This window comes from Trachemys scripta, chromosome 8, assembly GCF_013100865.1.
Source record: "Trachemys scripta elegans isolate TJP31775 chromosome 8, CAS_Tse_1.0, whole genome shotgun sequence".
NCBI lineage: Eukaryota > Metazoa > Chordata > Testudines > Emydidae > Trachemys > Trachemys scripta.
In genome coordinates, this window is record NC_048305.1 from 51,511,261 (window position 1) to 51,537,718 (window position 26,458).

At 42.4% G+C, this 26,458-nt stretch overlaps 1 protein-coding gene across 5 annotated transcripts in view; it reads left to right on the top strand.

Annotated features, from left to right (window-relative positions):
* The window catches only part of RALGPS2 (Ral GEF with PH domain and SH3 binding motif 2), a 297,768-nt gene that overhangs the window by 92,440 nt on the left and 178,870 nt on the right, over positions 1 to 26,458 (top strand). For 4 of the 5 annotated variants that reach the window (XR_004646742.1, XM_034778255.1, XM_034778256.1 and 1 more), the window contains 2 exons: positions 4,345 to 4,428; positions 19,018 to 19,107. Coding sequence is in view for 4 of the 5 variants with exons in the window: in XM_034778255.1 (XP_034634146.1) it covers positions 4,345 to 4,428; positions 19,018 to 19,107 (174 nt within the window). In the remaining variant the exon portion in view is untranslated. The remainder of the gene's footprint in view (positions 1 to 4,344; positions 4,429 to 19,017; positions 19,108 to 26,458) is intronic. The other variant, XM_034778258.1, reaches the window with a different exon arrangement.

A 26,458-nucleotide genomic window follows, 5' to 3' on the forward strand; every position in this document is an offset into this window, starting at 1 on the left:
TACAGGTAAGTGATTCTGTACCTCTGGCCAGGAGAGATTTTATGTTACTGCATACATAAAGGTTGTTACCCTTCCGTTTATATTTGACATCTCTGGAGACACAAATCCACAGTTTGAGAACTGCAAAACTAAGCATCTCAGATGGTATCTTCTAGACTGAACACTTGCATAGATAGAAAGATTAACCTAAATAATCTATACAGAAGCCCCTGGAACTCCATGAAATTGGGTCCCTAATCCATGAACTATTGGAACTCATTTACAAAACTTTTCTTAATCATTACCTGAATATATTGTCTCCTACTATAGAATTAAAATTTATAATCCCTATTACATGAGGCATCTAATATTTTGTTCAGGACAAGTTAGGTGAGAAAAGGCCTTATCCACCAAATTGCTGCCTGGTGTGTCTGTCTCTGCAGTACAGCATGGCAGGCTTTCCCTTTTAATTTGATTTTTCTTTTCCTTGAAGGAATACCCAGACATTTTTCTCCCCTTCTCTTTTATTTTACCTCCCTTTGCTGAACGGTGATGGCATTGGTGAGTTAGACTGGTTTCTTTCCTTCTGCAGTCTCTCCAGATCCTAAGCCCACACAGCCTAGTCACAGTCATCCCAGTGAACTTCAAGTGACTTATAAAAGCCAAAATCTTCCCTCAAAGTAAAATAAAATAAAATAAACATAGCTGGGCTTGATTCTCTGCACCCATTCTCACAGAATTAATCAACAGGGTTGACGAATCAAAATGCTACAAGAAAAAGACAAAGAAGGCAGTATAGCCATCTTCAGTATGACCCCTCAGATTCTACATCACTCAAGGAAAGAGATTTGTTAGAATCTGAAGAATCAGATTTCCTCACAGAACAGTCTATTTCCTCATGAATATTTTAAAACCACAGTAAGGAGACACTGATCTTAGTTGTACTTCCAGAATAAACCAAGCAGAAATCCAGTCTCTTTATAGGGGAAATATTTCCCCTCCAGCTCAAAAATTGAAACTTATTTCCCATCAGTGCAGTTGTTGAGGAAGTGATCAGTTCAGAATGAAAATAGCCATTGAAAGAAGTGCCTTAATAGACATATCATGAAATATTATAAATTCCAGGATTAAAAAAACCTACCTACTGTTTGGTGCAGATACCAGGGATGTGGCTGTGACTGCTGAGGCAAAATAAATGGTCATGCCCATTGACAAAGTGGACTGGAAAATAGAATTCTCATTGTGTAGGAATTAAGCCACAGATAAATCTCTTCTGTCTGGCCATCTATTTTGCTTGAATATATCTAACATGGTTTAGAGGACTGCTCCCACTGAAAGACAGAGACAGCCTTTCTTAACATGAAATCGGTCACATCATCCTTCAAGGAAAATGCCACTGTGGATTCAATCACAATGTCCACCTGGTCAAACGCATCCAGTTCAATTACTAGGACACCCATGAATCCTGTCCAGAGAGCCGACAAGCAAGCAAAACAACTTGTGGCTTCCATTTCTTTTTGCAGCTGAAAAGGTGAGAGAGACTAGGCAAAAAGTGTGTGGTGGAAATTCAGAAAAGGAAATCTTTCTGCTGTAGGGTGCCATAAAAGGGATTTCAGACAGGTCCATTTGTTTTCTACTATGATCACTCCAGGATCAACAGAAGAGGTCAGACACCAAACATTGGAGGATATGGAAACAGGAATTTAATGGGAGGAAAGTCCTGGCAGGAGCGTATGCAATCCTTAAGCGCAAGAAATGCCCAGGCTCTCCACTTGGGAGAAGCAGCAGATCTCTGTCTGACTAGCAGATCTCTCTCTTTCTCTCCCTCTTTTCCCCCTCCCCCTCCCCCATGTGAAAGAACTCCATTGTAGACAGATGGGTTCTTATGATAGAAGAGCAAGGGTATTTCAGTCTGAAAAATTCCCAAAAGACTGCTGCATTACAGACATTTAAAAAAAAAAAAAAACTTCAAAACAAACTGGGTTGTTCTTGGCAGTAGAACCACTACTTTCCATTGGGACTGTAGAACCAGTTCCCCAAAGGAGAAGTTATCCAACTTCTCTTTTACTGTACAGAAAAGGTCTGGAGTGATCAGGCCCTTTTTGGACATTAAAGGTCTTCAAGTACAGAGGATTCCAAATGGAGACTCTTTCACACTGAGTATTTATCAAAAGTGATTTTTCTCATTCCAGTTGGGTGCATGGATGTGTGTCTCAAGATTTGCCTTCTCTCACTCATATTATCATTAGAGGCCCTATATTTTGACCATAAGTATTTCCTAAAGGTTCTAGTCACTCATTGCCAAACTTTGCTCTGGGGAATATGAATGTAATGCATTCCTGGATCACTTCCTCATTTGGAATATGAATGAGGACCACAGAGATCGCTTTGAGAACACTGCAGGAACAAAGATTTTTTCATTAATAATTAGAAAAGCATCCTACTTTCCACTCAATTCTACAGCTGGAAGAAATCGTTTATACTTCCAAAGGCATCATGTATCTCTTAACAAACAGTCTGACAAATTAAAGTCTGTAATCTCAAAGATCCACTTTGGAAATACTTGTGGTCTCTTGTTGGTACTATGTTAACAGTATACAGTGTGTTGTATATCATATTGATATGAAATTAAAGAATGTGTGTTCTTATATTTGAAGCCCTAAATGGTTTAGGTCCTCACTATTTGAGACCTCCTGCCTCTCTGATGTACCCACATCTGTTAGTCATGTGAGGTGCTTCCTGGGATGGGAGGGGATTACTGGGGCCGAGGAGGCCTTCTCAGTGTGTTTGTGATTAAACACCTTATGAGTTGAATACAATAGTTGTGTATTAATTTTGTTGTACCAATAAAGTGGAAGCCAACTGGAAGCATGGAGTAGTGCTTGGTTTTGATAAGTTATGGTACTATGTCTGTGGTGTTAAAATTGTGTAAATGTTTAAAGGGCTTGAGAGAAACAGTAATAAATTGAAACAAATGAAGCTACTTTGCTATTTGGCCATTTAATAATTGCAGATTGTCAAATAATAATAATTGGACCAGATTGTCAAAATACAAGTATTCATGCAAACAAACTCTGTTGCATGCACTTAACCCCAGATTTGTGCATGTAGATAAAGGATTGAGCAGATGCAAAACTGTGCATACTGAAAATCTGACCCATACTATGTAGGATTTTGCATTACTTTGTGAGGTAGATTTTTTTTTTTGTGCTGTGTGTATGTTGTGTGATGTAGACGAGGCAAATGTATCGTTGGTGCCTGTACCTATACAATTCGGAAGTAAGAAATTTTAACTAGATCTGCTCCTTCAGAATTAATTGTAGATAAATAGCAATGGAGAGCAGCATTTTCCATATAAAATCCTGATGGTGGTTGGGGTGGAGGTATTAGGGAAGGAATCATAATTTGATAGTTCTGAAAATCTTTTTTTCAGATACTAGAAATTAGAAATAATTTGTTAGAATTTAGAAGTAAATGAATTATTAGGGGCTCTATTTTTAGGTTTAAATGAGAAATGATAAATCACCTGTTTTTTCTCTCATGACTTGCTGCCATGTTACCTAGGTTGTTTGACATGACATTCTGGGCTAATTACAAGGCCAGTGGTTCACATTTTCAATGCTGGCAGTCAAGCAGTCTCTTAAATAAGACTGGGTATTGTGGATAAACAACTAACACAACAAAGGGGCCATTCTAGTTCCTGCCACTGCAACCACCGGAGGAGATGATGTCCCTCTCAGTTTTCTTTGTAAACTTTTTTTTTTAAATTTAGTGTACAGTTTAATGAAACATACTGGATTATGTATATAAGATGCAACTGTCGATGCATATCAGTTAGATACGTTTTTTTTTAATAAACGTCTTGAAGAAATTACCTTAAACCAAACCTCTAAACATGTCATCCCTCTATGCTCTTCCAGGCCACATGTAAATCTAAAAATAGAACTTTCAGTCTGAAACCCACCAAATTGCTATTGTGTTATTTCATCCATTTCAAAACACAACAAAACAAAATACCCCAAACCCTGAATTCAACCAAAATCAAACCCTAAAATCAGATTTTTGAAAATTTAAGAATAGTATTTACTTAGTAAACAATGAGATTTTTTTCTATTTATGTCTTATTTGCATCCATCCCAATAGATGCAAACATACCAAAGCAGTCTGGAAAAAGTTTAACTCTACATATTTGTTACCGCAATGCATTGTTGCATTTCATTGCCAAAATAAAGAAAATGAAGATTTGAGTACCTTGAAATGTATATAACCATGTCGGTCTTTGTTTTGTACCATACATGCTGAATATGCTGATGGCACTCAATAAACTATAAATATTATAAACCAATTGTCATCCTCATATTCTAGGAATTGTCAAGTTGTGGGTGGAATAAGAAAGAGAAGTACAGTTCTGCTCCAAATGCAGTTGCCTTCACAAGAAGATTCAACCATGTGAGTTCTTATTATAATGGCAACATGATTGTATGTATCAGTGTTAAAAATCATCCAAGTGGAATGTTTAATCTATATATTTTTGTCATTCACTGCTAAATATTTGGGGTTGACATGCCTGTGATGTAAACGGCTTGCTTAGGTGCAACAGTGTGATTACTTTAGTCCTGTTTAGTATCAGAGGGGTAGCCGTGTTAGTCTGAATCTGTAAAAAGCAACAGAGGGTTCTGTGGCACCTTTAAGACTAACAGAAGTATTGGAGCATAAGCTTTCGTGGGTGAATGCCCACTTCATCAGACGCCTTCAGACGCGGCGTCCTCTGTTGCTTTTTAGTCCTGTTTGTTTCTATTAAGCTTTTTTGTTAAATAACAAATTTTGATGAATAAGAGAAGGAAAAGATATTAAGTAGGTTTTCCCCCAGATGTTTGCTGTACATTTCCTTTCATAAGGTGGTCTGGGTGAAGGGTTTAGTGTAAAAAGGGTTCCTGATAAAATAGAAGAACAGGAGTACTTATGGCACCTTAGAGACTAACAAATTTATTAGAGCATAAGCTTTCGTGGACTATAGCCCACTGTAGTCCACGAAAGCTTATGCTCTAATAAATTTGTTAGTCTCTAAGGTGCCACAAGTACTCCTGTTCTTCTTTTTGCGGATACAGACTAACACGGCTGTTACTCTGAAACCTGATAAAATAGAAACATTTTTCCCATTTATAAGAATATTTAGTCTTTGATTTGTGTAGCAGTTCTTGTCCCAAAAACCATGGTGTTGAATTCTGTCAGAATGGTTACATTTTTACTGTGCTCCTGAGAAGACTGTTGAAAATGTGGCTAGATGGCTATATACCGCTGTTAATCCCAAGTTATGAAAGGCAGTGGAAATCTGACCACTGAAAGCAGTTGACTAAAGCTTGTTACAAATCGCAAACAGCCTGTCTGATTGTGCTAAACTGACTTGCCAGTGAGTCTTCTGTTTGACATAATTTATCAGCCAGAATGACCTGAAGAAAAGCTCTGTGTAGCTCAAAAACTTGTCTTTGGTTGGTCCAGTGAAACATATTACCTCACCCACCTTGTCTCAGCCAAAATGTCTTCATTTGCTCAAGCTTATGAAAGTCAGTTTGTCTTCTTTATTCAGTTTTTATTTTAAAATGCATCTTTTTATAGAAGTCCCTGATACTGTGTTAAATAATTTAGTTGTCTCAACAATTACTTGAAATTAGGGCTATCAAGCAATTAAAAAAAAATTGCCATTAATCGTGTGATTAATTGCACTGTTAATAATAGAATACCATTTATTTAAATATTTTGGGTGTTTCCTACATTTTCAAATGTATTGCTTTCAATTATAACACAGAATACTATGTGTACAATGCTCACTTTATATTTATTTTTGATTACAAGTATTTGCATTGTAAAAAAACAAAAGAAATAGTATTTTTCAATTCACCTAATACAAGTACTGTAGCATAACCTCTTTATCATGAAAGTTTAACTTACAAATGTAGAATTCTGTTCAAAAAAACCTGCATGCAAAAATAAAATGTAAAATTTTAGAGCCTGTAAGTCAACTCAGTCCTTCTTCTTGTTCAGCCAATCACTCAGACAAACAAGTTTGTTTACCTTTGCAGGAGACAATGCTTCCCTCTTCTTGTTTACAATAACACCTGAAAGTGAGAACAGGCGTTCGCGTGGCACTGTTGTAGCCGGCGTTGCAAGATATTTACGTGCCAGATGCGCTAAAGATTCATATGTCCCTTCATGCTTCAACCACCATTCCAGGGGACATGCGTCCATGCTGATGACTGGTTCTGCTCGATAACAATCCAAAGCAGTGTGGACCAATGCATGTTTATTTTCATCATCTGAGTCAGATGCCACCAGCAGAAGGTTGATTCTTCGAGTGATTGCTCCTGTGTATTCCACAGTAGGTGTGCGTGCTCGCCATGTGAACCGGTGCCGGAAGTTTTTCCCTTAGCAGTACCCGTAGTGGGGGAGCACCGCTGCTACCCCTGGAGTAGTGCCTCTATATCGCGCTATAAGGGGAGCTGTGCGCTCCCCCCCCACCCTCAGTTCCTTCTTGCTGCCAGTGAAGATAGTCGGAACTTAGTGCTCCGGCTCTGCTGCAGCATTGCAAACCTTAGTAGTACAACTCTTCTTAGTAATCCGAATTTCTAGTTAGTGGCCTGGCTCGGGGCATGCGCCGTGCCCCAGGCTTCAAGTCGTGCGACTCCTGTTGCAGTTCTGTGCCCAGAAGCGATCCACATACTCAGTGTCTTCGCTGTCTGGGCGAGACTCACGTAAGTGAGCGTTGTAAAATCTGCTGGTTGTTCAAACCAAGAACGAAACGCAAACGAGATATCCGTCTCCGGGCCTTACTAATGGCGTCGGCATTGGCACCCGCACGCCATCATGATCTGGCGCCGGGCACGTCTTTGGTGTGCAGCAACGCCCCATCAGCTAGTCGGCATCGCTCCCCCGCTAAGAAGCAAGGGAAGACTCAGCAGCACCGAGAAAAGGACAGGGGCGACGCCACACCTGAGTTGGGCAGCCCACGATTCCCCTCGGGACCCAGACCTCTGACTCGCGCTGAGTGGAGTAGTCCGGTCCCGTCAGCGCGTGCCTCCCTGGCAGTGAGGGTATCACCGACGCCGGAGGCAGCGCAGGCAGTGCGTTATAGCCTCGCCCTTCCGGTACCGAGTGTGCCGCCCGAGATGGGCCCTTGCTCCAGAGGGAAGCCGCCACTGGGAGCTCATCAACCCTCCCCAGTTTGGCATAGCCGCCGCTCCGAGGATGAGGTGCCTACCCATTCTGTGGGACCATCTCGTAGCCCGTGCCAGATGCCCATGCCGTTGGCTGACTCGCCTGAGAGGGAGTCCTGAGGGTCCTCCGCTACTGGGAGGGGTCGCAGGTACTGAGGTAGGAGGCGTAGATGAGCCTCTTCCTACAGGAGCTATAGGAGCAGGTCTCCATGCCATCGGCACCAACGCTCAGACTCGAGTGATCGCTCCGACAGGAGTCGTTCGCGAAGCACCCCTCGGCCAGCACCGGCACCTAACCGTCGTAGCCACAGTCTCCGTGGTGACTCTGGAAGCAGTACCTCTGATGGGTATAGGTCTTCCTCATCGAGATCTAAATCTCAAGGGCGGCACTGATGAGGCCGTGGATGTTCCCGTCGCTCGTGTGGCACCGTGTGCGTGTCAGCAACGTTATCCTTGGCACCCAGCCAGTGCCAAGTGCAGAGCTCCCGGGCCGCGCCACCCCGCACTATCTAGCGGCTCCGCTTGGTCCCCAAGTGGGGCACTGGCAAGGGGCACCCTGGCATGGACAATGGTGTCAGTGGGCACCTTGGCCCCAACCGCCGGTATCAGCACGACCCTGTTTGGTGGCCGGGGCATCACAGGTGCATTCAATGTCCCCGCCTCGACACCGGGAGCAGATCCAATCCCTTCACCGGCACCGGAGGAATCCATTGTGGTGCCACCACCCGCCTTACAGGAAGACTTTAAGGCTTACCAGGAGCTCCTTAGGTGGGTCGCCTCCATTTGCCAGCTCCAGGCCGAGGAGATGGAGGAGCCGTTGGACACGTTGTTCCACGTCTTGTCGTCCTCGGCACTGGGCCGTGTGGCCCTACCTCTCCACCAAGGGGTGGCCAATATCTCCGCGTCGCTTTGACCAACCCCGGCGTTCTTGGCGCCTATTTCAAAAAAGGCGGAGAGGAAGTACTTTGTGCCAGCAAAGGGGCACGAATATTTGTACTGTCACCCGGTACCCAACTCTTTGGTGGTGGAATCGGTAAATCACTGAGAGAGGCATGGCCAACCCGCGCCCACCCCCAAAGATAAAGACGCCAGAAGACTGGATACCTTCGGCAGGAAGGTTTATTCATCGGCGAGCTTCCAGCTCTGGGTGGCTAATCATCAAGCCTTCCTGAGCCTCTATGATTTTAACCTGTGGGGGTCCCTGCCAAAGTTCAAACCTCTTCTTCAGGAAAAGGATAAGGAGTTCAGAGCTTTGGTCGACGAAGGCACGGCGGCGGCGGCGAAAGCGGCCCTCCAAGCAGCTTCGGACGTGGCAGGTACAGCAGCCCGTTTGATGGCCTCTGCTGTTGCCATGCACAGGGCGTCATGGCTCTCGCTGTCAGGGCTGTACGCGGAGTCCCAGTCCCTCATGCAGGACTTGCCTTTCGACGGGAAAGCCCTGTTTGTGGATCAGACAGACAGCCGTCTACACGGGATGAAGGACTCCTGCACCACCCTGCAAACTCTGGGCCTATATGTCCCACTGGCTAAGGACAAACCCAGGCCACATACCTCGTCTCCTCCAAGTAGGGGCAGATATGAGCCCTCCACCTAAGAGGGTGAGGGAGCAGACACGTAGGTCCCAGTGCCAGTCCCGCTCGGCCCCGCGATCTGGGCCCTCCAAGGGCAAAAGGCAGGGGAAGAGGTGCTTTTGATTCTTTGTGGGGGGCCACCGGGCCTGTTGCCAGGAGAGCCCCCCAGTCAATAAAGTTTGTGTTCTGCAACCATTTATCTGCCTTCCGAGTGCAATGGTTCTGTATAACGTCAGACCAGTGGGGGTCCTCAGCACCATTTCCAGGGGCTAAATGTTGCAGTTCATTTTGCCCCCCCTCCACCACCCCTCGCCCCCCGGAAATCCCCGGGGACCCGGAGCACGCCCTTCTTCTGGACCAGGAGGTGACGCGCCTCCTCACCCTAGGCGCAGTGGAGAAGGTGCCTCGGGAATTCCAGGGCAGGGGTTTCTACTCCCGGTATTTCCTCATTCCCAAGGCAGAAGGCGGGCTCAGGCCCATCCTCGACCTGCGGAGCCTCAACCAGTTTATGGTTCGTTACAAGTTCCGCATGGTTTCCCTGGCCTCTGTTATTCCATCCCTAGACCCGGGGTTTGGTTTGCAGCCCTGGATCTCCAGGATGCCTATTTCCACATCCATATTTTCGAGGGTCACAGGCGCTTCCTCCGCTTCCTGGTAGGGCAGGACCACTACTAGTTTATGGTCCTTCCTTTAGGCCTCTCCACGGACCCCAGGGTTTTTACCAAATGCATGGTGGTAGTGGCAGCCTACCTCAGGAGGAATGGGCTGCAAATTTTCCCCTACCTGGATGACTGGCTGCTCAAAGGCAAGTCTCGGTCTCAGGTGCAGGCCCAGATGAAATTCCTGCTGGCCACTTGCGAGAGTCTAGGCCTAGTGGTAAACGAGGACAAGTCCACGTTAGTGCCGGTTCAGCACATACACTTCCTAGGAGCGCAGCTGGACTTGGTGGTGGCCACGGCCTCTCTTTTCAGGGACAGGTTCGAGATGCTCAAAAGTCTCAGAGCCTCGGTCACATCCTTCCCCGTGACAACGGCAAGCATGTGCCTTCAACTCCTGGGCCACATGGCAGCCCGCACCTCCATGGTGCCACATGCCAGGCTTAGAATGAGGCCCCTCCAACTTTGGCTGGCCTCCCAATATTTTCTGGACCGTACTAGGCCGTTCAGGAAATCCTCGCAGCTGTTCATGGCATCGGCCGAGCATATGAGAGGGCAGCGCCTTTCCCGCTGGATCACCTCGTGCATATGCACGTGTTACGACTTGGCAGGGGTTCCCCCGCCACCTATTGTAAAGGCGCATGCTATGAGAGCACAGGCCTCGTCAGCCGCCTGTGTAGCCTACGTCTCTATCCAGGATATATGTAGGGCTGCCACGTGTTCCTCTGTCCACACCTTTTCCTTGCACTATGCGATTGTCTCCCAAGCACGGGATGACGCCGGGTTTGGTAGGGCGGTACTCTGTCCTGATAACCTTTAAACTCCTACCCACCTCCATCAGATTTAGCTTGGAGTTACCTACTGTGGTAACTGTCCTTTTTCTTTTTTGGTCGTTTGGGTTCTGTAGTTTCCGAATTAGAGTGTTGCTCTTTTAAGACGTCTGAAAACCTGCTTCACACCTTGTCCCTCTCAGATTTTGGAAGGCACTTCAGATACTTAAACCTTGGGTTGAGTGCTGTTGCTATCTTTAGAAATCTAACATTGGTACCTTCTTTGCATTTTGTGAAATCTAAAGTGAAAGTGTTCTTAAAATGAACAACATGTGCTGGATTGTCATCCGAGACTGCTATAACATGAAATATGTGGTAGAATGTGGGTAAAATAGAGCAGGGGACATATAATTCTCCCCCAAGGAGAGGATTGCCAGTCACATATTTAATTAATGCATTATTTTTTTTAATGAGCGTCATCAGCATGGAAACATGTTTTCTGGAATGGTGGCCGAAGCGTGAAGGAGCATACGAATGTTTAGCATATCTGGCACGTAAATACCTTGCAATGCCAGGTACAAAAAGGCCATGCAAATACCTGTTCTCACTTTCTGGTGACATTGTAACTAAGAAGCAGGCAGCATTATCTCCTGTAAATGTAAACAAACTTGTTTGTCTTCGCAATTAGCTGAACAAGAAGTAGGTCTGAGTGTTGAAGTTTTACATTGTTTTGTTTTTGAGAGCAGTTATGTAACAACAAAAAAAATCTACATTTGTAAGTTGCACTTTCCTGATAGAGATTGGACTACAGAACATGTATGAGGTGAATTGAAAAATTCTATTTCTTTAGTTTATAATTTTTACAGTGCAAATAAAAAATAATATACACTTTGATTTCAATTACAACACACAATAGAATCATAGAAAATCAGGTTTGGAAGGGACCTCAGGAGGTCATCTAGGCCAACCCCCTGCTCAAAGCAGTACCAATCTCCAGACAGATTTTTGCCCCAGATCCCTAAATGGCTCCCTCAAGGATTGAACTCACAACCCTGGTTTTAGCAGGCCAGTGCTCAAACCTCTGAGCTAAACAGTCAAAAATATTTAATAAATTTCAATTGGTATTCTATTGTTTAACAGCGCAATTAAAACTGCGATTAATCGTGATTAATTTTTTTGAGTTAATCGTGTGAGTTAACTACGATTAATTGACAGCCCTACTTGAAATAGCTATATCTCTGGGCCCCTTGGAACTCTATTATACTCCAGGTTGTAACATTTTTTATAATGCCATATTTTTGTATATCAGATGCAGTAATTCTCCCCTCTGTTGGAGTCTCTTAGGGCTCCTTTCTTGAATTGACTCTAGTTCATTAAATTCACTTCCCCCCTCAATGTGGAGAGAAATATGCAACAGCTTTTTGCCCCCCAGTTATGAATTCCACAAACTGGGTTTTAGACAAAACAAAAACAAGTTTATTAACTACAAAAGATAAATTTTAAGTGATTATAAGGTATAGCAAACAGATCAAAGCAGATTGCCCACAAATAAAACAGAACGCAATCTAAGATTAATTTACTAAAGAAATTGGTTACAAGTAGCAAATTCTCACACTAAATGATGATGTTTTAGGCAGATTACAGAGACTTGCCTTCAGCTTAAAACTCCTGATATTCCTTTCAGAGGCCAAACAACCTCTAGCCTGGGCTCAGCCCTTCTCCCCCCAACTCCCCTCAACTCAGTCTCTGTTTCTCAAGTGTTTCCAGCAGCCTTCTTTCTCAGGTGGGAACAAACCACAATGATGTCACTCCGCTGCCTTAAATAGTTTTTGCATATGGTGAGAATCCTTTGTGTCCAAGTTTGATCCCCACCCCCAGTCAGTGGAAAAACACTGGTATTCCAAGATGGATTCCAATACCAGATGACTTGGTGACATGCCTCTGTAGGGCCATAGCAGCCATGATTCGGAGGCTGTTCTCAGAGTCCCCAGGAAGACTTCCCAAGAAGGTGAGATTAGCATCTTCAAAGACCTATTGCTCTCTCTAATGACTCTTCCTCACAGTGAGCCATCTAGACTGATTGCATTCTGTCTGGTGGGTGTCCCCCCGCTGTAAACACACTTGTAATATTACTAACTTCAGATACAGAAATGATACATGCATACAAATAGGATAATCGTATTCAGTAAATCATAACCTTTCCAATGATCTCACATGCCTTATCTTGCACAAAATACATCATAATCATGCCATATTCATATCATAACAATATCTCTGTGAAGAATATAGGGGCGTGCACAGGCAGTTCTATGTCAACTTAACTTTTGTCAACCAAACTTTGCAGTGTAAACATAGTATGAAGTTCTCCGATGAACTTCAGTCTACTGCACATGATCATTGTTGCTTCCAAAATACTATCAGCAGACCAATACTTCTGGAAAGCATCTGTAAGTGATTTAATACTCCCTTCCCTGCCACAATATGAAAGCTGGCCATGACTTTCTTTTGAAGGCTTGGGGGAAGAAGGAGGAAGACTAAGACTTGTGTACTGTTGTGATGGGGTCCCCAGGGTGCAACCTGAAACTGGGGTACTGCTGAGCCCTCTGTCTTACCAACCAGGGCTCCCTCTTGCACTGTGATAATGTGGCAAACTGCAAATCCCTCCAGGTCTTGCACTCACACAAACATCCACAGGCAGGGACACGCCCAGCTGAGTTACATGAATGCTTTCATGAGCCACCCATGAACCAACAATAGAGAGACTCCAGCCAGTTCCCCAGCCTAGGACTTGGTGCTTGGTGTAAACCAATAGAGATACTCCTTTTCCAAAATAGAACTTTGCACACAATAAAGAAACAGACAACAAAATTAAAGTGCTAACAAACAAAGCCGAAATCTCATTACAAGCGAGTCTCATCTTACGCTGGGGTTTGTTCCGCTGTCAGCGTGTAAAGCGAAAATTGCATATAGTCAAAATTACATTGAGTGTAATGGCGGGTGGAATCGCCCGCACTACAGGTACAGTATTAAAATTGTTATTTTTCTCTTTTTTTGTTTTTGTTTTTGTTTTTGCCTACCGCGCAAAGCTGAATTGGCGCATGTTAAATGCGCGTAAGATGAGACTCGCCTGTATTCAAAGCGGGTTGTAAAAATCTCTGAAAGGAGATGTAGAAACGCGATGGAGCAGCAAAACTACTCGTGTTTAAGACAATCAAGGAGCAGTGGGACAGAATATATGCATTTTTGACAGAAAATGGGGATACTCAGCTCATTGATAGCATTGACCACAATACCTTGAACATCTTAATAGAGTTCCTTAGCCTTCAAAGAAGTGTCAGATGCACTAGAGCAGTCATCTAGAGCAGTGGTCTCCAAAGTGGGGTGTGCGCAAAAGTATTCTTGGGGGTGCGCGGCAGGAGGAGTGTTTTTTTAAATCATTTATTTTATTTATTTATTTATTTATTCTTTTACCCCTCTCCCCCCCCTTCAGCAGTTCGGGTGGGAGTCCGAGCGGCTTTTTTTTTTTTTCCTTTGCTTTAGCAAAAATGGTAGAGCTGGTGCGGCAGGGGGTGCGTGCTCAAAAATTTTTTACTGATAGGGGTGTGTGATCAAAAAAGTTTGGAGACCACTGATCTAGAGTAGTCATCGCAGCCCAGTCTCCACTTAGTGCCCATTTGGTACAAAAGGCTGAAAAAGCATCTCCATCCTTCTACCACTGATAAAGATAGTCTAAGTCAAAGCTTTGCAATGTCTCATGGAAAAATTTGAAATTAGACCTATGCATAGAGTAGTGGTTTTCCTACACCTGCGAATGAAGGGGATGAAATGTTTTCACTGAAGAAGAGAGACAGAAAGATGATCAAGAAACCAAGAAGCTTGTCTCATTGCATGAAGAAAAATATTGCTGCAATGAATCTTATGCTTCTTTTGTCACCTAGATAGACTACATTAACAAAGGAGAAAAATTGTCACATAGAGTTTGAGGATTTGAATAACGAATGTGGAAATGATGATGATGAAGTGTCAAAGTATGTCACCCTGATGCTGACAAAGAATGAAGATGTGCAGCTGCTGGAGTGGTGGAAACAACAGAAGCACAATTTTCTTCTTTTTTCAGTCGAGTTGCGCGGTTTGTGCATTCCACCGTCCCTGCATCCAGGGTACCGTCCAAGAGAGCCATCTCAGTCTCTGGTTGCACAGTTAATGAGAATCAAACTTCACTTTAGCCAGGAACTGTGGATGATTTAATGGTTTTAAACAGTAATATTTCAAAGAAAATCAACTGTTCCGAGAGACATCTAAGACGAAGTCCCACAATTCGGGGCTGATATAAGTCACAAGCTAAACAGGCGCCCAACTTTTTATTTTATAGTTCAGTTTGTGATTTTGAGTATTATTGACTTGAGATTTATTTTATTATTTTTGTATGTAAAATGCTATTTGTTCTGATGCCTGTTTAAAATAATATAGCAAGTGTGTGCATTTATGAAGCCATATAGCTTCCTTGTACAGTATTGATGCATGCACATTGATGCTCCTCCTGAGAGGTACAGTGAGATAGGGTGCTGGTGCATGAGCAGATGCGGATACATATGAAAGTTGGGTGCGGATCGCGGGTCAGATACAAGTTATTTATTGTGGATGCGGATCCAAATTTTTATATCCCCACAGCTCTCTATCTGTAAGAAGACCTCAGTTTCAAGTCTCCTTTTTTAAAAGGTCTTCCCCTCCGCACGGATATTCAGGATAGGTAAACTTTAGACAGGATGTCTTTTTCTGGGTTGTACAATTTTTCTAGGTGCTTTTAGCTAGTATCGTCTGGTTATGGAGGCAGCCTCTTTGCCAGATTGCACCACAAATTGTGAGCATGGTTTTCTATGTACACTAATACATACATTCATAACCACACTCTTCATACATATCTCCTAATGACCATTAAGTTTAATACATTAAAGCTTTCATAAAAAATCTTACTCGCCTTTTATAATATAATAAAGTTGTATATAATCTGTTGATTCAACTGCTTATTCTTTGGGGTCAAACTCCCTATTCTCCCCTTGGCGTGTTTTGGACCCTGATTGTCACAGGTGCAGAGAACCCAGCTGCTGGTGGTGTCCCAAAGCTGCCTGGGCCCATATGCTGCTGGCCTGTTTACTGCAATAGAGCTAATCAAACTCATCCCAGAATAGCATAGGAAAGTCTCCTGTCACCGGGGAAGAAACAAGGCTGACATAACTAGAAATCTTTGAAAGGATTGCAGAGTATCTCCACGAAAGCTTCATTTAGATCTCTCAAGAGGATAAAAGGGATGCCCTCATTTAGATAAACAAAGTACGCTTCCTCTCCCCCGCCTAGCCCAGTAAACCAAAGAATTGAAAAGTGGACACTGAATCTACTTTCTGACACTAATCTGATGTGGACTGTGTAATCAGATTGCCATACTAATTTCTTTGAATTTATTCCCTAATGTTTTATTTTCTGACATTATAGTACTAAAGTAAGCAATCAAAAGTCAATGCCTTTGTTCTTTAAATCCGCGGATGAGATGGGCACCATTTTAAAATGGGGAATGATGGTGGAAGGGGGTTTAGGTAGGAAGATTAGGTTTTGGGTAACAAAAGGCAAAAAAATTATTATAATCGCATGTATGTGCTTAACGAGCTCCCTTCCCCTTCATCAGCAAGCTTATCTGCACTCGGTGGGACTGGTTTGAAACCGCTGCTGTGTTTTCCACCTCCAATTATCAGTAATCAGTTTGCTTAAAAATTATTGAAAACTGAGCTCCGTATGTAATGCTCCTCTAGGTATTACACAGTTTTGTAGTATTTGGAATATAAATGTCTGATTCTGAACCTTCGTTTGATACCAGAATGATGTCAAAGAGCTGTTTTGCTCCATGATTGTGCGTCTAACCAAATTTCTGTGACTTCAACAAGAATACAGTACTTTAGGGACTTGACTCTCTCTCCTGGTGCTGTTCTGTATAAACAAATATGGAACTGTAAAACTGCACAGTGTGAGGTTAGATAGGATAAACAAGTTTTTTTCTTACTGGAAGTAGACACTGGGATAGTGTCTGATTATACATCCAGCCAGAGTCTGCAAGAAGTAATTTATTAGTTTCTCAAAAGTTGAAGAAGCAGTACAAGTTTGGGGATGGGAGGAGTAATGCAGCAGAGAATGAGTCTATAGTGTTTATTTTTTAGAACTCTGTAAACAGCAGTTGCATTACATCCTGCTAAACCTTGATCTTTTTTCAGCATTTTTAACAGTGTAACAAAGAAAAAGTTGCAAGATAAAGTACATCAGTTTTCACTTGCTAATTCATCATGACTAGAAAGTATTTTTATTTTTTTATATTAAAACTTTGTCAATTTTATTTTAATTTTTAAATATTTAAAGTGAAAGCTTGAAATGTTAATACAATTTTAGATGTGTTGTATTTGGTAGCAGCCACACTTTAAAAAAGAATGTTCCAGTAACACATTTGCTGTAGACTTCACACTATATAGCAGGGGTGGGCAAACTACGCCTGAGAGCTGCATCTGGCCCACCAGCCGTTTTAATCCAGCCCTTGAGCTACCGCTGGGGAGCGGGATCTCCTCTCCGGCACGTCAGCCAGGGAGCAGGGTTGGGGGCCGCTCCACGCAGCTCCTGGAAGCAGCGACATGTCCCCCCTCCGGCTCCTACACATACGAGCAGCCAGGGGGCTCCACTCTGCACGCTACCCCCACCCCAAGCACCGCCCCCTGCAGCTCCCGTTGGCTGGGAACCATGGCTTGAGGTAAGCGTTGCCCGTAGCCTGCACCCTGAGCCACCCCCACCCCAGCCCCAACCCCCTGCCCCATTCCTGATCCCCCTCCCGCCCACCAGACCCCTCAGTCCCAGACTGGAGCACCCTCCTACACCCCAAACCCCTCATCGCCTGCACCCCCAGCTGGAACCCTCCTTCCGCCCCGCCCCAGCCTGGAGCCTGCACCCCCAGCCAGAGCCCTCACCCCCTCCCGTACCCCAACCCCAATTTCATGAGCATTCATGACCCACCATACAATTTCTATACCCAGATGTGGCCCCCGGGCCAAAAGTTTGCCCACCCCTGCTATATAGTATATAATCTTACTACAGTAGAACCTCAAAGTTACGAACACTTTGGGAATGGAGGTCGTTCATAACTCTGAAATGTTCGTAACTGAACAAAATGTTATGGTTGTTCTTTCAAAAGTTTACAGCTAAATATTGACTTAATACAGCTTTGAAACTTTACTATGCAGAAGAAAAATGTTGCTTTCCCTTTATTTTTTTTAGTAGTTTATGTTTAACACAGTACTGTATTTGTTTTTTTTGTGTCTGTCATCTGCTGCCTGATTGTGTACTTCTAGTTCCAAATAAGGTGGTTGAACCGTCAGTTTGTAACTGGTGTTCATAACTCTGAGGTTCTACTGCAGTATATTAAAAATACAACATTTGTGAATCTTATAAGACTTTAACAAGGACATTTTATAGTATAAATTACTTGTAAGTATCAGCTTATCTAGCAATGACAAGACATCAAACCGTGGAATCTAGAATATAGCAAGGCCTTCCTACTTTAGGCCTTGATTTAGTTTAAATATTATTGGTCAGATTTTCAGAAGTGCTGAGCATCCACAAATCCCATTTGAAGTTAATGTAAGCTGCTTGTGCTCAGTACCTTTGAAAATCAGACCATATCACTTTGTAGTAATGTAAACTTGTAATTAAGGTTGCAGTTCAACTTTTATTGTATCCAGTTATGTCCATTCATAACTGTCTCAGATTTTCTTTTTGCCTTGGAACTGAAACTTTCCACTCTAGGAATGAAATCCTGGCCCCATTTAAGAGAGTGGGAGTTTTGCTATTGATTTCAGTGGAGCCGAAACTGAACTCAAGCCAGGTCTCAGCTCAAAAGTGAATGTTTTTGGGACGTTTACACACAACATATTCAGTTGTTTTTGAGATGGGTGATTTGGGGGGAAAATACTTTCTCCGTTTAAAAATAGGCTTTCTACATACACTTACTTCAAACAGCAGAACTTTAAAGCTTACCTTCATACATGGTTAGCCCTCAGTGAAGAAATCTATGAGGCAAGGTTAGCTTTTGTGGGAGAGGAGGAAAGGTTTAGGAACAACTTTCAAATGAGAAAATAGGAATTAAAAATCGGTGTATGCATGCAACACACTTTTCTTTTTAACTGCAAGTTTTTAGTTATGTTATTGCCTGAAGTACTGTGGAGTTATCCAATTTCATAGTGGTTAAATTCATAATTCTATAGTATCAAAATAATAATTTCCCTCTAAATTCAGAATAGTGTAGTTTAAATTCTCTGGCATCACAGAAAAACACAATTGCATAACTTCATAAGCAGAATTTTTGTTTATCTGTTGTAGCTGTTGTAGGTCTTGCAGTTTATAGAATTTATATAATAGAATTCTAAACTTCATATTATAGTTAGCTATAATTTTTTAAAAATCTAATGTAATTAAATGCAAATATTTACATTAATGCAACTTAAAGTTGTAAACTTCAAATATTATAGGAAATTCGAAAGTTCAGGATCTCAGAGCAATATTAATGTAGTCACATTTTGCATATAGGGAAGTGTTTTGAATTATTAAGGCTTTTAAGTTAGTTTATTTAATAAGTATTATGTGCAGTTTGGGTCAGCTAAGATTTTTATAGCAATGTTAACTTTTGCATTTCCTAACTTACAAAGTTGCTGTAAGTATATAATTTTTTCACTTCATATATGAAACATACTTGCTTTAACTGCCTTTTTATGTGTTTTAAAACTAGGTGAATTTTCTTTTTCAGGTAAGCTTCTGGGTCGTTAGAGAGATTCTTCATGCACAAACTTTAAAAATAAGAGCTGAAGTTTTGAGCCACTATATTAAAACTGCTAAGGTAAGACTTTATTTGTTTTGGGACTTGATATGCTGTAACTTTTATATGCGAGTTCACCCTTTCAAAAATGCATGTGGATAAATATTTGTTTAACACTCCATTTGGCTGCAGTGGTGTCTGTTAACATGTGGTAGTGTTTGGCCTCATCAGTGTGACAACATCAGCAGAAAGGGTGACAGACCAAAGCTCCAGAACTGGAGTTATATGCCTAAAGAAAAATTTACTTGGATTAAGAAAATGCTTTCAGATGCTGTATTTCAAATAATTTACTAATTAATTTTTACTAATTTTATTTTTCTATCAGTATAATTTATTTCCCGTTTTGATGGATAATCTGAATTAAGCATCTGTCGCTATTTGCAGGCTCCGAATATTTTACTTTGCTCTGGCTGCTGTTCTTTAAAATACATTGTTTATTTTTGCTGCTTGGAAGGAAAGGGCCTGAGACCTCTTTTCTTCTAGTAATAATGGCTAATATCAATCTGTCTGGTATGAAATACTTTCTTTTGGGTGTAATACAATTTCAAAAATATTTTTTTGAGTAAAGGTGTAGTAGATCAAGCAGCCGCTAGCCATGTTTCCCTCATCTCATATTAATGTTGCCTGTTCCAATACGTTAGCTAATCATCCATGTACAAATCCTGTTGTTACTTGTGTGAATACTCTTCCATTGTGCAACCTCTGCGTGGGGCTGCGTTCCCTGCGAAGCTCTAGACAGCTCCCTACGAAGTACTATGAAATGTTTTGAGGGCAAGATAGAAGATCTCCTATTCTCTTCCCTGTCTCTCTGCTTCATGGTTTCTTATAGCACCTATCACTATAATATCTAGCAAAAAGAACAGGAGTACTTGTGGCACCTTAGAGACTAACAAATTTATTAGAGCATAAGCTTTCGTGGACTACAGCCCACTTCTTCAGATGCATACAGAGTGGAATAAATATTGAGGAGATATATATACACACATACAGAGAGCATAAACAGGTGGGAGTTGTCTTACCAACTCTGAGAGGCCAATTAAGTAAGAGAAAAAAAACTTTTGAAGTGATAATCAAGATAGCCCAGTACAGACAGTTTGATAAGAAGTGCGAGAATACTTACAAGGGGAGATAGATTCAATGTTTGTAATGGCTCAGCCATTCCCAGTCCTTATTCAATCCTGAGTTGATGGTGTCTAGTTTGCATATCAATTCCAGCTCAGCAGTCTCTCGTTGGAGTCTGTTTTTGAAGTTTTTCTGTTGTAATATAGCCACCCGCAGGTCTGTCATTGAATGACCAGACAGGTTAAAGTGTTCTCCCACTGGTTTTTGAGTATTATGATTCCTGATGTCAGATTTGTGTCCATTAATTCTTTTGCGGAGAGACTGTCCGGTTTGGCCAATGTACATGGCAGAGGGGCATTGCTGGCACATGATGGCATATATCACGTTGGTAGATGTGCAGGTGAACGAGCCCCTGATGGTATGGCTGATGTGATTAGGTCCTATGATGATGTCACTTGAATAGATATGTGGACAGAGCTGGCATCGGGCTTTGTTACAAGGATAGATTCCTGGGTCAGTGGTTTTGTTCAGTGATGTGTGGTTGCTGGTGAGTATTTGCTTTAGGTTGTGGGGGGTTGTCTGTAAGCGAGGACAGGTCTGTCTCCCAAGATCTGAGAGAGTAAAGGATCATCTTTCAGGATAGGTTGTAGATCTCTGATGCGCTGGAGAGGTTTTAGTTGGCGGCTGAAGGTGACAGCTAGTGGTGTTATTTTCTTTGTTGGGTCTGTCTTGTAGGAGGTGACTTCTGGGTACTCGTCTGGCTCTGTCAATCTGTTTCTTCACTTCAGCAGGTGGGTATTGTAGTTTTAAGAATGCTTGATAGAGATCTTGTAGGTGCTTGTCTCTATCTGAGGGATTGGAGCAAATGTGGTTATATCTTAGAGCTTGGCTGTAGACAATGGATCGTGTGGTGTGTCCTGGATGGAAGCTGGAGGCATGTAGGTAAGTGTAGCGGTCAGTAGGTTTCCGGTATAGGGTGGTATTTATGTGACCATTGCTTATTAGCAAAGTAGTGTCCAGGAAATGGACCGCTTGTGTGGATTGATCTAGGCTGAGGTTGATGGTGGGATGGAAATTATTGAAATCATGGTGAAATTCCTCAAGGGCTTCTTTTCCATGGGTCCAGATGATGAAGATGTCATCAATGTAGCGCAAGTAGAGTAGGGGCGTTAGGGGACGAGAGCTAAGGAAGCGTTGTTCTAAGTCAGCCATAAAAATGCTGGCATATTGTGGGGCCATGCGGGTACCCATAGCAGTGCCACTGACTTGAAGGTATATATTGTCCCCAAATGTGAAATAGTTGTGGGTGAGGACAAAATCACAAAGTTCAGCCACCAGGTTAGCTGTGACATTATCGGGGATACTGTTCCTGATAGCTTGTAGTCCATCTTTGTGTGGAATATTGGTGTAGAGGGCTTCTGCGTCCATAGTGGCCAGGATGGTGTTTTCTGGAAGATCACCGATGGATTGTAGTTTCCTCAGGAAGTCAGTGGTGTCTTGAAGATAGCTGGGAGTGCTGGTAGCGTAGGGTCTGAGGAGAGAGTCCACATAACCAGACAAGCCTGATGTTAGGGTGCCAATGCCTGAGATGATAGTGCGTCCAGGATTTCCGGGTTTATGGATCTTGGGTAGCAAATAGAATATCCCTGGTCGGGGTTCTAGGCATGTGTCTGTACAGATTTGTTCCTGTGCTGTGTCAGGGAGTTTTTTTAGCAGGTGGTGTAGTTTCCTTAGGTAATCCTCAGTGGGATCAGAGGATAATGGCCTGTAGAATGTGGTGTTAGAGAGCTGTCTAGCAGCCTCTTGGTCATATTCCAATTTATTCATGATGACGACAGCACCTCCTTTGTCAGCCTTTTTGATTATGATGTCAGGGTTGTTTCTGAGGCTGTAGATGGCGTTGTGTTCAGCATTGCTGAGGTTGTGTGGCAAGTGATGTTGCTTTTCCACAATTTCAGCCTTTGCACGTTGACGGAAGCAATCTATGTAGAAATCCAGTCTGTTGTTTCGACCGTCCGGAGGAGTCCATGCAGAATCCTTTTTTTTTTGTAGTGCTGGTAGCGGGGATTCTGTGGGTTAGTGTGCTGTTCAGAGGTATGTTGGAAATATTCTTTGAGTCGGAGACGTCGAAAGTAGGATTCTAGGTCACCGCAGAACTGTATCATATTCATGGGTCTGGAGGGACAAAAGGAGAGGCCCCGAGATAGGACAGACTCTTCTGCTGGGCTAAGAGTATAGCTGGAAAGATTAACAATATTGCTGGGTGGGTTAAGGGAACTACTCTTGTGGCTGCTTGTGGAATGTAGCAGTTTAGATAGTTTAGTGTCCTTTTTCCTTTGTAGAGAGGCAAAGTTTATCTTGTAAATGGCTTGTCTAGTTTTTGTAAAGTCTGTCCATGAGGAAGTTTGTGTGGAAGGTTGGTTTCTTATGAGAGTATCCAGTTCTGAGAGCTCATTCTTAATCTTTCCCTGTTTGCTGTATAGGATGCTGATCAAGTGGTGTCACGGAGTATTGGGGGACTCAGGGCCCTGCACCCCCGGCCTCCTGCGATTCACCATGACTCTCAGCCAGCCAGTAAAGCAGAAGGTTTATTTGGATGACAGGAATACAGTCCAAGACAGGTCTTGCAGGCACAGACAACAGGGACCCCCTCAGTTAGGTCCATCTTGGGGTCCCAGGGCATCCCAGCCCCCCCTTGGGAGGTCAGAGCAATCTCTGCCTCCCCACCATCTCACCACCCAGCTTCCCAGACTCTGCCTTCAGCGACCCCTCCCACAGCCTTTGTTCCGTTTCCCGGGCCAAGGTATCACCTGGCCTTCAACCCCTTCCTGGGTTCTCATGTTACACGCTCAGGTATGCGCCCTTGGGCAGACTCCCATTCTGCAATGCAGACTATCCCAGCCACACTCCCCTGTCAGCATTCACAGACCACAGTAAGAACAGTCCCAGTTCGTCACATGTGGTTTCGCAGTTTCTTTGAGAGTGTGTGACACAGTCTCTCAGCATAGTCTGTGTGATATGTAGATTGTAATGGATTTTTTACCTTTAGTCCTTTTGGTATGATGTCCATCTGCTTGCATTTGGAAAGGAAGATGATGTCTGTCTGTATCTGTACGAGTTTTTTCATGAGGTTGATGGATGGATAATATTTATTCCATTTATTATGCATCCGAAAAAGTGGGCTGTAGCCCACGAAAGCTTATGCTCTAATAAATTTGTTAGTCTCTAAGGTGCCACAAGTACTCCTGTTCTTTTTGCGGATACAGACTAACACGGCTGCTACTCTGAAACCTTATAATATCTAGGTGATGGAAGCTATCCCAAGCATTAGGTTCCCACATTTTCCCCCATAGATCTTAGCATCCATCTGGAAAAAAATCAGAGGGGGGAGACAGGGTTTTAGAATTCTACTTGTTTAGAATTCAAACCCTTGTATGTCTCTTAACAGTGTTACTGGAGTTGAAGTGATGTAGGTTTTGTCAGTTAAAACTTGTCAGAGTTGTGTGCAAGTGTTGGGCATGCCTTTTCTATTCAGGTCCTGTCAAGGCTGGATCCCCACTTGGAACTTTAGGGTACAAATGTAGGGGCCTGCATGAAAACTTCTAAGCTTAACTACCAGCTTAGCTCTGGTTCTGCTGCCACCATTTCAATGGATTCCATTCTTGGGAAACCTTGAAAAACCTTCACCAAATCCCTGGTGAATACAAAATCCAAACCCCTTGGATCTTAAAACAAGGAGAAATTAACCATTCCCCCTCCTTCCTCCCACCAACTCCTGGTGAATCAAGATCCAAACCCCTCGGATCTTGAACAAGGAAAAAATCAATCAGGTTCTTAAAAGAAGGTTTTTAATTAAAGAAGAAGGTAAAAATCATCTCTGTAAAATCAGTATGGAAATAACCTTACAGGGTAATCAAACTTAAAGAGCTCAGAGGACTCCCCTCTAGTCTTAGGTTCAAAGTACAGCAAACAAAGATAAACACTCTAGTAAAAGGTACATTTACAAGTTGAGAAAAACAAAGGAAAACTAACACGCCTTGCCTGGCTATTTACTTACAAGTTTGAAATAGGAGAGACTTGTTTAGAAAGATGTGGAGAACCTGGATTGATGTCTGGTCCCTCTCAGTCCCGAGAACGAACACACTTCCAAACAAAGAACACAAACAGCCTTCCCCCCCAAGATTTGAAAGTATCTTGTCCCCTTATTGGTCCTTTAGGTCAGATGCCAGCCAGGTTACCTGAGCTTCTTAACCCTTTACAGGGAAAAGGATTTTGGAGTCTCTGGCCAGGAGGGATTTATAGTACTGTACACAGGACAGCTATTACCCTTCCCTTTATAGTTATGACAGGTCCTTATAGTCTTCATCACTATTTAATGCCTTAATTTTTGCCCTGAAAAATAAGATTAGGAGAAAGAAAAGGGATAAAACCTCTAGGATCTATTTTAACTGAAATTTTATTAAAAAGTAGTAACATTAAAAAGATTTTGTTCTGTTCCTGACTGCACTCTTTAACAGAAATATATGGCTAGGATCACTCCCCTGTTTACATCTGGAGAAACTGTCATAGAACTAGGCAAATGTCCCCAAAGGTCAACCAGGAGTTGGGGAGGTTATGGCAGGAGATCAGTAATAGTACAGAAGTTTGGAATGGCTGATTGAAAAAAGGACCTGGTCAGGGGATGTTAGGTGTGCACACATTCAGCACCAACTTGAAGCCGATTTGGCTCCAGTACTCCTATATATTGCCCATTGGGTAATTAAAGCTTCTCTTTTCTGATGGAAATCCCTAAGGGAGAGCAATGGTGGAAACTCCACCTGACCTTCCTGTAAGTGAATTTGCCTGGGTGGAGGTAAATTAGCTCATTAGCTAGGAGGGATTCAATTTATACCCTGTTCTGTCTTCAGAAAATCTTGTCCAGTTAGCACTTGTAAATACCATTACTGAACTGCCACTTACTTTCAATTCATTGTTGTATTACAGCTACTGACACACAGCCTGAAATACTGTATGCAATATTCTGCCAAGATCTCCCTCTCTGAAATGTCTGCAGTTTTGAGATAATTGTGGAAGCCCACTACATTTTATCATTCGCTTTAGCCATGGAATTGAGATTTGTGTTTAATAGTAAAATGCACAAAATTTACTGAAAGTAGTTCTTGAGTCTTTAATCTGTTAACACATTAACCCTGAGCTAAATGTTCGCTTCAGGAAGCGTGCTTATTCTAAAGCACCTTCTATTACCAGGCATGTAATGCACCTTTGTCAGCTTTGTGGAAAGTACTTACTGGTACTTTACCTGCCTGCCAATATTCATAACTCCAGCATTTTTATTAACACGCAATTCCCAGTTGTTGGTTGTGAAGTGACTCAAATTATATTCTAATCCCTGGAAAACTCTGCAGATTTCTCCACTCAAATCAGGAAGAATCTTGTGTTGTTGATACTTAGAGTGTCACCCTCATTGCAAGGAAATATAACTAAATTCTAATCATCACACTTATTCACCTCATACAATATAGTTTGATTTCTGATACATTAAAGGAAACATCAAAACACAGATTCTGCTAATATGTTCTCCATCCTGTACTTTCATAACACAGGAATTCTACTTGGTGTCTGACTTCATCCCTGGAACTAGAATGTGGTTTCTGAACTTGTGAACACAAGACGCCTCTGTATTTCCTAACTTTTCTTCTGTTTAGACCCAAATTCATTTCTGTTCTTTGTACATTTGGTATTATCTTTTATTGTAAATTGTTTTCGTCACAAGTTTAATGAAATGGAGGTTATAGAAAATATATGATAACACGAATCCCACATTATCTAAACTGTTCTATTTTTCAAAAGTTGTCCATTTTGCACTTGCAGAGTTTGAGACACATGGAAGCTTCTTTCAGAGATGTTGAGAAAATGTACACGCATCGTTTGGTCAATAATAGGTTGTTTTTTTTTTTTTTTTTGTCTACACAGATTCCCACTCTTGGGGGTATTCTTCCCTTTTAAAATGCAAGCCTGAAGCACTTCAACTGTCTGTTCAAGTCAGTTCATAAGTTTAAGGAGTCAAATGTTTTCAAGTGAGGCTATATCAGATACATACACCAGAAACAATCATTTTAAGGTTTAGTTTTGCATCTTATCAGTTTAAACTGAGGTCCTCTCAACATCCTCCTTACTTCAAGCATGCAGAAAAGCCAACACTAGAGAGAGAAACATGTTCCATCTATACCTGCTGAGTCTGTGGCCCTATTGGCATCAAATCAGCAATTTTGATGGGATGCCTTAGTTTCTGTAGAAAATACAGAAAATA